At 37.2% G+C, this 12,530-nt stretch overlaps 1 protein-coding gene across 1 annotated transcript in view; it reads right to left on the bottom strand.

Moving 5' to 3' along the window:
- The window catches only part of CNTN1 (contactin 1), a 542,533-nt gene that overhangs the window by 40,344 nt on the left and 489,659 nt on the right, over positions 1-12,530 (bottom strand). Inside the window, exons 19-20 of the mRNA XM_053716725.1 lie at positions 11,559-11,793; positions 6,107-6,210 (exon numbers count right to left, since the gene is read on the bottom strand). Coding sequence (XP_053572700.1) covers positions 6,107-6,210; positions 11,559-11,793 — 339 coding nt within the window. The remainder of the gene's footprint in view (positions 1-6,106; positions 6,211-11,558; positions 11,794-12,530) is intronic.

Raw genomic sequence — 12,530 nt, 5'->3', positions numbered from 1 at the left:
ATGAATATTGCAATATGTTTATACACGTGTTCATCAACTTAAAGGAACATGAAACCCAAACATTTTCTTTCATGGTTTAGGTAGAACATACAATTTTAAATAGCTTTCCAGTTTACTTCTATTATCAAATTTGCTTAATTCCCTTGGTATCATTTGTTGAAGGAGCAGAAGTGCAGTACTGGTTTCTAACTGAACACATGGGTGAGCAAATGACAATCGGTATATATATGCAGCCACCAATCAGCAGCTAGAACCTAGGTTATTTGCTGCTCCTGAGCTTACCTAGAAAAACCATTCAGCAAAGGATAACAAGAGAAGGAAGCAAATAAAATAATAGAAGTAAATTGGAAAGTTATTTAAAACTGTATGCTCTGTCTAAATCATGAATGTCTAATAATGACTTGCTGTCCCTTTAATTCCAACGGGATTGAATGCAATTCTGTATATGCTTATGCCTATATATGTGTACATCAGTATTTATGTGTTTATATGTATATATATATATATATATATATATATATATATATATATATATACAGTATATATATATATATACATACAGGTAGCCCTCAGTTTACGCCGGGGTTAGGTTCCAGAAGGAATGGTTGTAAATCGAAACCGTTGTAAATTGAACCCCAGTTTATAATGTAAGTCAATGGGAAGTGAGGGAGGTAGGTTCCAGTCCCCTCTCAAAATTGTCATAAGTAACACTTAATACATTATTTTTAAAGCTTTTAAATGCTAGACAGCATTATAAACCTAATAAAATAATCACACAACACTAAATATATAATTAAACTAAGTTAAATGAACAAAAACATTTGCTAAACAGCATTATAAACCTAATAAAATAATCACACAACACAGACTTCACTTGCATTTTTCTGCAAACAGTTCTTTCTATGCATTCCAGTCGGGACTGATTTATAGACAGGAAGATCTTGTTCCTTTGAAATCTGCTCAATAGCTCAGGTCTGGTTAAACTGATTAATTTCAGCTTGCTTGGCTTTGCTGCAACAGAAGCGGACAGCTCCACCTACTGGCTATTTTAATAAATGCACTGCTTCTCAATGCTTTTCAATAGCAGTCACATGACTGGAAAAAAAGGTTGTTATTCTGAAACGGTGTAAATTGAACCGTTGTAAAATTAGGGCCACCTGTATATATAAACTTCAAAGAAAAAAGAGGCACTTACAGGGCTTAGTAAACATTAGTTTTATTAGTGTTTCATCAATAAAGTTTCAGTCAACGTTTCGGTCCTCACAGGGACCTTTGCCAAGACTGTTTCGTAATCTGTATGCGTGTGGTATGTTCAGCGGATTACGAAACAGTCTTGACAAAGGTCCCTGTGAGGCCCGAAATGCTGACTGACGGCTAGATTTGGAGTTTGGCGGTAAAAGGGCTGTTAACGCTCCGCGGGTTTTTTTCTGGCCGCACCATAAATTTAACTCTGGTATCGAGAGTTCAAACAAATGCTGCGTTAGGCTCCAAAAAAGGAGCGTAGAGCATTTTTACCGCAAATGCAACTCTCGATACCAGAGTTGCTTACGGACGCGGCCGGCCTCAAAAACGTGCTCGTGCACGATTCTCCCATAGGAAACAATGGGGCTGTTTGAGCTTAAAAAAAACCTAACACCTGCAAAAAAGCAGCGTTCAGCTCCTAACGCAGCCCCATTGTTTCCTATGGGGAAACACTTCCTACGTCTGCACCTAACACTCTAACATGTACCCCGAGTCTAAACACCCCTAGCCTTACACTTATTAACCCCTAATCTGCCGCCCCCGCTATCGCTGACCCCTGCATTACACTTTTAACCCCTAATCTGCCGCTCCGTAAACCGCCGCCACCTACGTTATCCCTATGTACCCCTAATCTGCTGCCCTAACATCGCCGACCCCTATGTTATATTTATTAACCCCTAATCTGCCCCCCACAACGTCGCCTCCACCTACCTACACTTATTAACCCCTAATCTGCCGAGCGGACCTGAGCGCTACTATAATAAAGTTATTAACCCCTAATCCGCCTCACTAACCCTATCATAAATAGTATTAACCCCTAATCTGCCCTCCCTAACATCGCCGACACCTACCTTCAATTATTAACCCCTAATCTGCCGACCGGAGCTCACCGCTATTCTAATAAATGTATTAACCCCTAAAGCTAAGTCTAACCCTAACACTAACACCCCCCTAAGTTAAATATAATTTTTATCTAACGAAATAAATTAACTCTTATTAAATAAATGATTCCTATTTAAAGCTAAATACTTACCTGTAAAATAAATCCTAATATAGCTACAATATAAATTACATTTATATTATAGCTATTTTAGGATTAATATTTATTTTACAGGCAACTTTGTAATTATTTTAACCAGGTACAATAGCTATTAAATAGTTAAGAACTATTTAATAGTTACCTAGTTAAAATAATAACAAATTTACCTGTAAAATAAATCCTAACCTAAGATATAATTAAACCTAACACTACCCTATCAATAAAATAATTAAATAAACTACCTACAATTACCTACAATTAACCTAACACTACACTATCAATAAATTAATTAAACACAATTGCTACAAATAAATACAATTAAATAAACTATCTAAAGTACAAAAAATAAAAAAGAACTAAGTTACAGAAAATAAAAAAATATTTACAAACATAAGAAAAATATTACAACAATTTTAAACTAATTACACCTACTCTAAGCCCCCTAATAAAATAACAAAGACCCCCAAAATAAAAAATTCCCTACCCTATTCTAAAATACAAAAATTACAAGCTCTTTTACCTTACCAGCCCTGAACAGGGCCCTTTGCGGGGCATGCCCCAAGAATTTCAGCTCTTTTGCCTGTAAAAAAAAACATACAATACCCCCCCCCCAACATTACAACCCACCACCCACATACCCCTAATCTAACCCAAACCCCCTTAAATAAACCTAACACTAATCCCCTGAAGATCTTCCTACCTTGTCTTCACCATCCAGGTATCACCGATCCGTCCTGGCTCCAAGATCTTCATCCAACCCAAGCGGGGGTTGGCGATCCATAATCCGGTGCTCCAAAGTCTTCCTCCTATCCGGTACAGCCAATAGAATGCGAGCTCAATCTGATTGGCTGATTGGATCAGCCAATCGGATTGAACTTGATTCTGATTGGCTGATTCCATCAGCCAATCAGAAAATTCCTACCTTAATTCCGATTGGCTGATAGAATCCTATCATCCAATCGGAATTCGAGGGACGCCATCTTGGATGACGTCCCTTAAAGGAACCGTCATTCGTCGTCTAGTCGTCGGAAGAAGAGGATGGATCCGCGCTGGAGGTCTTCAAGATGGAGCCGGTCGTCATCGGATGGAAGAACATAGAAGATGCCGCTTGGAGAAGATGTTTGCCGGTCCGGATGTCCTCTTCTTGCCGGATAGGAGGAAGACTTTGGAGCACCGGATTATGGATCGCCAACCCCCGCTTGGGTTGGATGAAGATCTTGGAGCCAGGACGGATCGGTGATACCTGGATGGTGAAGACAAGGTAGGAAGATCTTCAGGAGATTAGTGTTAGGTTTATTTAAGGGGGTTTGGGTTAGATTAGGGGTATGTGGGTGGTGGGTTGTAATGTTGGGGGGGGGGTATTGTATGTTTTTTTTTTACAGGCAAAAGAGCTGAAATTCTTGGGGCATGCCCCGCAAAGGGCCCTGTTCAGGGCTGGTAAGGTAAAAGAGCTTGTAATTTTTGTATTTTAGAATAGGGTAGGGAATTTTTTATTTTGGGGGTCTTTGTTATTTTATTAGGGGGCTTAGAGTAGGTGTAATTAGTTTAAAATTGTTGTAATATTTTTCTTATGTTTGTAAATATTTTTTTATTTTCTGTAACTTAGTTCTTTTTTATTTTTTGTACTTTAGATAGTTTATTTAATTGTATTTATTTGTAGCAATTGTGTTTAATTAATTTATTGATAGTGTAGTGTTAGGTTAATTGTAGGTAATTGTAGGTAGTTTATTTAATTATTTTATTGATAGGGTAGTGTTAGGTTTAATTATATCTTAGGTTAGGATTTATTTTACAGGTAAATTTGTTATTATTTTAACTAGGTAACTATTAAATAGTTCTTAACTATTTAATAGCTATTGTACCTGGTTAAAATAATTACAAAGTTGCCTGTAAAATAAATATTAATCCTAAAATAGCTATAATATAATTATAATTTATATTGTAGCTATAGTAGGATTTATTTTACAGGTAAGTATTTAGCTTTAAATAGGAATCATTTATTTAATAAGAGTTAATTTATTTCGTTAGATAAAAATTATATTTAACTTAGGGGGGTGTTAGTGTTAGGGTTAGACTTAGCTTTAGGGGTTAATACATTTATTAGAATAGCGGTGAGCTCCGGTCGGCAGATTAGGGGTTAATAATTGAAGGTAGGTGTCGGCGATGTTAGGGAGGGCAGATTAGGGGTTAATACTATTTATGATAGGGTTAGTGAGGCGGATTAGGGGTTAATAACTTTATTATAGTAGCGCTCAGGTCCGCTCGGCAGATTAGGGGTTAATAAGTGTAGGCAGGTGGAGGCGACGTTGTGGGGGGCAGATTAGGGGTTAATAAATATAACATAGGGGTCGGCGAAGTTAGGGGCAGCAGATTAGGGGTACATAGCGATAACGTAGGTGGCGGCGATTTGCGGTCGGAAGATTAGGGGTTAATTATTTTAAGTAGCTTGCGGCGACGTTGTGGGGGGCAAGTTAGGGGTTAATAAATATAATATAGGGGTCGGCGGGGTTAGGGGCAGCAGATTAGGGGTACATAAGTATAACGTAGGTGGCGGTCGGCAGATTAGGGGTTAAAAATTTTAATCGAGTGGCGGCGATGTGGGGGGACCTCAGTTTAGGGGTACATAGGTAGTTTATGGGTGTTAGTGTACTTTAGGGTACAGTAGTTAAGAGCTTTATAAACCGGCGTTAGCCAGAAAGCTCTTAACTCCTGCTTTTTTCAGGCGGCTGGAATCTTGTCGTTAGAGCTCTAACGCTCACTGCAGAAACGACTCTAAATACCAGCGTTAGAAAGATCCCATTGAAAAGATAGGCTACGCAAATGGCGTAGGGGGATCTGCGGTATGGAAAAGTCGCGGCTGTAAAGTGAGCGTTAGACCCTTTAATCACTGACTCCAAATACCAGCGGGCGGCCAAAACCAGCGTTAGGAGCCTCTAACGCTGGTTTTGACGGCTACCGCCGAACTCTAAATCTAGGCCTGAAACTTTATTGATGAAACACTAATACAACTAATGTTTACTAAGCCCTGTGAGTGCCTCTTTTTTCTTTGAAGTTTCTACCTATCTATCATAGAGAGCACCCACACAATTCACCAATACAGTGAGTGCTTGGAACCCAGAACTTGTGTATATATATATAAGTTTGTAAATACAAATATACACATATAAATATATATTTACACACACATATATATATATATATATATACTTATATTTACATACATATCCATCTTTAGACGTACAGTATATGTATGTATCTCAGTTTTAAAGCCCTTTGCTTGCATGAGTCCTAATTTCTTTATGCCCTTATAACTTTTTTGTGCAATATTTTTTTAAATAATTTTTAGTAGACAGTGTTACTATGAGTGTAACTTTAAATTGTATTGTATTTTTGATGTATTTTGTGAGACTTTTTGTATCGCAAAACAGTTAACAAGAGCTCTGAGGTTGCAATATCCCGATGCGCATGAACTTTAATTGAGCTTGAATAATCTTGTTTACTTTCAATGAAGGACGCGGTAATCATTCTCAATCACACACACAAACACTTGTGATGTACCCCTTATTGCTCGAGCGTAACTGTTAGCGCTCCACAAGTAATCTGGTAAATTATTTTAAAACATTTATTTGCCAATGCTGTACTTTGTTGCTGATATGCGCTATGAGTTTACTATAAAGCTTTTTGGCAACTTTCCTAATGCATGTGGAAGATTTTTTATTATGGTATTTAGAGTGTAGCCATATACTGATGTTGGTGCTTTAACAGTCAGCATAACTGTTGTGACTTTCAGAGATCTGTTTGTGATCATGTAATTCTGAAACTTACCCGATACCCTTCAATAGATTCTTTGGCGACCGGTTGCCATGACACTGTAACTTCAGAGGATGATAAAACATTGATTGTGACTCTTGTAGGGATTTCTTTTGGAACTGAAAAAAAACAACAACAAAACAAAAAATAACACAATCTTATGAAAAAAAAATCTAACTTTATAGCATTTTATAAAACATCTTGCACATTATAAATGCAAATACTCAAAACCATACCCCAATTAAACACACATTCTTTGGTAATAAATATGGCCACATCATGTTAATTAAAGGGATATTCCAGACAAAATTGGAAACCACATGGGTGCATTCAAGCATTGAACAGAAGCATTTTTGTAATATACATGTATTAGCTAAAATGCTTCTAATAAAAGCTATAGTTGTTACAAAAGTGTATTTAAATATGCACCGTGCACCAGCATTTTAAACAAAGCACTTGCTCAGAGAGCCTAAGGTGCAAGTACCATCTGGCAATGACTCAATTTGTTAATTGCTGACATGATACAAGCCCCACTGATGATCTGAGCAGCTGCAATATTTAAAATATAGGTGCAGTGACAATATCTAGCTATGCTTCACGTGCATGTGGAGAGAAAAATGTTAACACTAAAACAGTGATAACTTGTACTAGAAGCATTTGTGCTAATACATGTATATTGCACATATATTTCTATTCAAAGATGTAATTAATCTATGTGCATTTATAATTTGACCGGAATGTCCCTTTAAGTATAATTAAGTATATATTTTTAAACATAACATAAATACCATAAAACTTCAGCACAAACATAATATAAAATGTATATAGCCCAGCAGTGCTTGTCCAACTTCCTAACAGTTTCAAAGCCAGTTATGTATTACCACTCCAAAAAGCCCCATGCCCAAGAAGCTACTCAAACCGGTCTCCTATCCCATGGGAAGGCTAACATACTACCAAAACTGGCTATGATTAGGATGCCTGATCAGAAGGTGGACTAGCATCTCGGCCCAACTCGGCAACAATACCCTATCTTCTTCTGTTGGGGAAGGAGATGCTGTCACAGAACAGTTTCTCTTCTGCTCACCTCCCCCAACTTCACCACAAACATCACGCATACAAAAATGCAATTAAACCTCTCTCCTAAAGCTCCTAACCACTAAATCCTATTAACCACCTCAACCCACCATCAAAATAACCCTTCCTCTACTAATAACCTAGTGACCTACACAACTCTCATCAATTATCCCCCCAGTGGACCTCTCCAATCCACTATATACACTGATACCTACCGTAAGACCTTCCACCTTAATTGACTCCTACCCTAAATACAGCCGAGGACTTTCTAATGAAAGAGTCGCTAGGTATGCTTTGAGGAAAATTACTTAGGAATCAACAAATTTCATGAAGAAAATCGACAAATGATAAATGAGTTACAGAAAAAAACTTTCTTCTTCATATAAATCATCTTCATCCACACAGTCTAGTTTAAAAGGTTATGAAACCATTCAATTAAAATAAAAAGTTTCCAATTTACTCCTTTTATCAAATTTGCTTTGTTCCCATTGTATTCTTTGTTGAAGTTAAAAGTGTATGCACTATCTGAATCATGATATAATTATTTTTTTAATTTAAGGCACTGTGGGAGTAAAGCAATTAAAGGGATATGAAACCCAAAAACATTATTTTTGTAATTGAGAACATACAATTTGAAAAAAGTTTCAAATTTACATCTATGATTTGCGTCCTTGCCATGGTATTCTTTGTTGAAGAGATACCTAAGTAGGGTCTGGAGCACTACATGTCAGGAAATTGCGCTGCCACGTATTGCTCTTGCATATGGATAGCATTCTTACAAAACTGCTGACATATAGTGCTCTAGAGTTCCATAGAAAAATAAGGATAGCTCCTCTTTGATAAAAAAATCCAAATTTATTTAATTAAGCAGGATCAGACAGAAAGACCACAACGTTTCGGGGTCAACACCCCTTAGTCATGTGATAACAAACACTCATAACACACCTGTTTAAATAGGCTTAACCAGGTAATTAACCCCTTATATGCTTTCCAATGAAACTAACTCATAAAGATATAGCCTTACTGACCTCTATTGGCCAAGGGTGAAATGACGTGCAAAATTAAAAACAAAGTATGAAAGCCTCAAAGGATATTTACATATCAACCTAGTCATATACAGTAATGTTGCATACAGAAAACATAATCAATTGATATCTTATTAAATGGTTACATCTTGTAGTTCACTTTGCAACTGTTGAAATTAAATTTTTAAATTTTAAATTATACCTGACCCCAAAATTCCACATTATAGGGATTTACCCTGTATATATATACCGTTATAGTTACCCCTACCTAAAGGGGAAAAAACATGGTCATAGAAAGGACAGAGAGTGATAACTCATTGACCCAGAGCATGTTTAAATATAGCGGAATACCAACATGAATGGACAGCACATCAGTAGAAAACAGACCAATCAATTTCTCTGTTCATCCCCTTCGGTTCCAGGGTATCTAGTTTAAAAATCCAATAGGATTCACGCTGCTTTAATAACAGTACTCTGTTACCACCACGTCTTGGTGTCTTGATGTGATCGATAACCTGGAACCGAAGTTGACTCACATGATGTCCAGCTGTCAAAAAGTGATGTGCTACAGGGGCAGTTACTACTTTACATCTGATGTTACTCTTGTGTTCCATAATACGGTCACCTACTCGTCTGGTAGACTTGCCTACATAGGCCCGCCCACAAGGACATTTAATAAAATAAATGACGAAGTTGGTATTACAGGTGTAATAATCCCTAAACTTGACCTTATGTCCAGTCTTTAATTGTTTAAACCTAAACCCCCTCACAAAAGGGAAAAGAGATTAGTTTTTGTCTCTAGTTACTGCAGACAGAGCCAGCATATCACACGCATTATTCGCAAACATTGGGGTATCCTACAGAATTGTATACCCTATGTTGAGGAGTTCCGCCAGTATCCGATGCCAGCTTATAAACAAAATAAAAGCTTAAAAGATTTACTAATTAAAGCTGATGTTGGTCCTGGCAGGTCTCCCCAACAGGGATACATTACCAAGAAAAATCTGAGATGTTTCCCCTGTTTGGGCTGTGTCAACTGTGGATCCATTATCAAGAGTCCATACTTTGTGCATCCTCAGACTGGACATAAGTTCAAGTTTAGGGATTATTACACCTGTAATACCAACTTCGTCATTTATTTGATTAAATGTCCTTGTGGGCAGGCCTATGTAGGCGAGTCTACCAGATGAGTAGGTGACCGTATTACGGAACACAAGAGTAACATAAGATGTAAAGTAGTAACTGCCCCTGTAGCACATCACTTTTTGACAGCTGGACATCATGTGAGTCAACTTCGGTTTCAGGTTATCGATCACATCAAGACACCAAGACGTGGTGGTAACAGAGTACTGTTATTAAAGCAGCGTGAATCCTATTGGATTTTTAAACTAGATACCCTGGAACCGAAGGGGATAAACAGAGAAATTGATTGGTCTGTTTTCTACTGATGTGCTGTCCATTCATGTTGGTATTCCGCTATATTTAAACATGCTCTGGGTCAATGAGTTATCACTCTCTGTCCTTTCTATGACCATGTTTTTTCCCCTTTAGGTAGGGGTAACTATAACGGTATATATATACAGGGTTAATCCCTATAATGTGTGATTTTGGGGTCAGGTGTAATTTAAAATTTAAAAATGTAATTTCAACAGTTGCAAAGTGAACTATAAGATGTAACCATTTAATAAGATGTCAATTGATGATGTTTTCTGTATGCAACATTACTGTATATGACTAGGTTGATATGTAAATATCCTTTGAGACTTTCATACTTTGTTTTTAATTTTGCATGTCATTTCACCCTTGGCCAGGAGAGGTCAGTAAGGCTATATCTTTATGAGTTAGTTCATTGGAAAGCATATAAGGGGTTAATTACCTGGTTAAGCCTATTTAAACAGGTGTGTTATGAGTGTTTGTTATCACATGACTAAGGGGTGTTGACCCCGAAACGTTGTGGTCTTTCTGTCTGATCCTGCCTAATTAAATAAACTTGGATTTTTTATCAAAGAGGAGCTATCCTTATTTTTCTATGGAACATTATTGCTGAGTGTGGCAGTCACTCTAAGGAGTACCCTCTGTTTTGGGTTGCAGCCGGTGCTGGACTACATCATTATCAGTAATATAGTGCTCTAGACACAAGCACACGCCTAAGCTTAGGACCCTGCTTTTCAACAAAGGATATTAAAAGAACAAGACAATTTAATAATAGAAGTAAATTAGAAAGTTTAAAATTCTATGCTTTATCTGAATCATAAAAGAACACATTTGGGTTTTAAATATATTGAAAATGTCAGCTACATTAGAACAAATGTACAAAATTAATTGTGTGAAATAAGGAATTTGCAAGCTGTAAAAAATAAGGGAGAAAAATGTTCTAGGAACAGATACATAAGAGAGCCTGGGAGGCTGTAAAAAATGTTTGGGTAAATAAGGGAGATCCTTGGAAATAAGAGATGGTTGGAAACCCCAATACTCCCTCACCTTTATTCACCCTATCCTAAGACCGCTGCTTAAACTGAATACTACCCATGGACACAATCAATACAAAATACCAACCAAAGCTATCCTTTCCCCTGAGAACCCCTGAAACCTCCTAAGCTATCAAAAATAGTTACAGAAAAAAGTATATTTACCGTCAAAGGTCTGCCCAGCATCCCAAATCTTGATATAGCGCCGTGCAGTGTCCTTTTCTTACTGTGAACTGCTTTTTGCCTCTTCTCCTGCATTTTACAGCTATTATACAGCTATTTTTTTTTATTCCTATTGGCTAATTTGATTTTTCCAATAGACATAGCCTGCAAGCTATAATTGACTATTTTTATGCCACTTGGATAGCTAGGGTTTTTCTACTACCCATAAAGAGACTGGAGTGCATCCTACAGACTTTATGTTCCTACACAGTGATTGCTTGATCAGTGCAAAAGGTCATTTAAATCTGGCCCTAATTTTTTCTGTGTAAATATTATTGCTAAAAAGGAAGTGAAACTGAATTTTTAAATTACTTCTATTATCAAATTCTCTTCCTTCTGTTGGTGTCTTTTCTTGAAAAGCAGGGAGCTTAAGCCCAGGAGCGAGAACATGTCTGGAGCACTATATGGTAACAGTTTTGCAAGAATGTTATCTATTTGCCAAAGCACTAGATGGCAACACAATTTCTTGCCATTTAGTGCTCCAGACACTTACCTATGTATCTCTTCAACAAAGAGCAGCATGGGAACGAAGCAAATTTGAGAAAAGGAGTAAACTGGAAACTTTTTTTAAAACTGTATGCTCTGTCACAAAAGAAAACATTGTGTCTCGTATTCCTTTCATTGACGATAGGTACAATGCATAAATGTATATAAATGACTTTCCAGTGATTAACCTACCTTCCTCAGCTGAGTAAATGGTGGCAGTGCTGCTGTATGGGCCTTGTCCTTCTCTGTTGTACGCTCTAACTTTTACTTGAAACTGTGTAGCAGGGGTTATTGAGTCTTCTTTATGCACGTAACGGCCACTCTCAGAACTGGTTACAGTGACTATTCGCCATTCCCTTACGTTAAACGTTTTAAAGGCAACTTCATAGCCAAAATTATCTCCATAGTGATATTCTCGTGGCAAAGGCTGCAAATAAATATAAAAATACAAACTAAGGTATTACGTAGATACGACAGTAACGTATACAAACAGAAATAGATCGTGAAGGTACAATTTCCATTCAATGGTATCCAACTGAAAGAGCAAAATGAAACAAGTGGGCTTTGTTTTTTGCATACAAAAATCTGAAGTAAAAGCTGTATACATTTAAATTTACAATAATATACCAGCGTCAGTTATGCACTTCCTACAAAGGCTGATTTGCTTATAGACACTCCAAAAAATCAACATGTTTAAATGATGCTCTTTCATATGGTTCACAGAAACAAAAAAAAATGTCAGTTTAGATCTAGTTCCCTCCCAGTACATCTACAGCTGCTTTTAACCCCAGCAACAGGATCTGTAGTGTTCCTTTTCTTTAATGTCGTTTTTCTCATCTCAATAAAGTTTTCTCCAGCAATTCTCACTGGTTAACAACTTGGTACTTGGTTTGAAAGGGCTCAGTGTTAGAAGTAAACCCTTCTTTTCTTCACTATGGTGATTAAAAGGACAGAGGCGGGACCGGGAATACAACAGGAAAATAACTATTTGTTTTTTCGGGGTGTTCAGAGGAGGGATCACTTAGGGGCTAAGGGATTTCTTGGGTATGATGGAGTTGTTGTACTGGGAGCGTAATTTGTGTTACTGTGTTACCACCACATTTCTATGTACGATGCAAAGTTCACCAGCAGTATTTCAATTACAGTTGAGTGTCCATATTGTGG

This window comes from Bombina bombina, chromosome 6 (assembly GCF_027579735.1).
Source record: "Bombina bombina isolate aBomBom1 chromosome 6, aBomBom1.pri, whole genome shotgun sequence".
In the NCBI taxonomy this organism is placed as follows: Eukaryota; Metazoa; Chordata; class Amphibia; order Anura; family Bombinatoridae; genus Bombina; species Bombina bombina.
The sequence above is the reverse complement of the archived record's forward strand: the minus strand, read 5'-3'. Positions and strand labels throughout refer to the sequence as shown.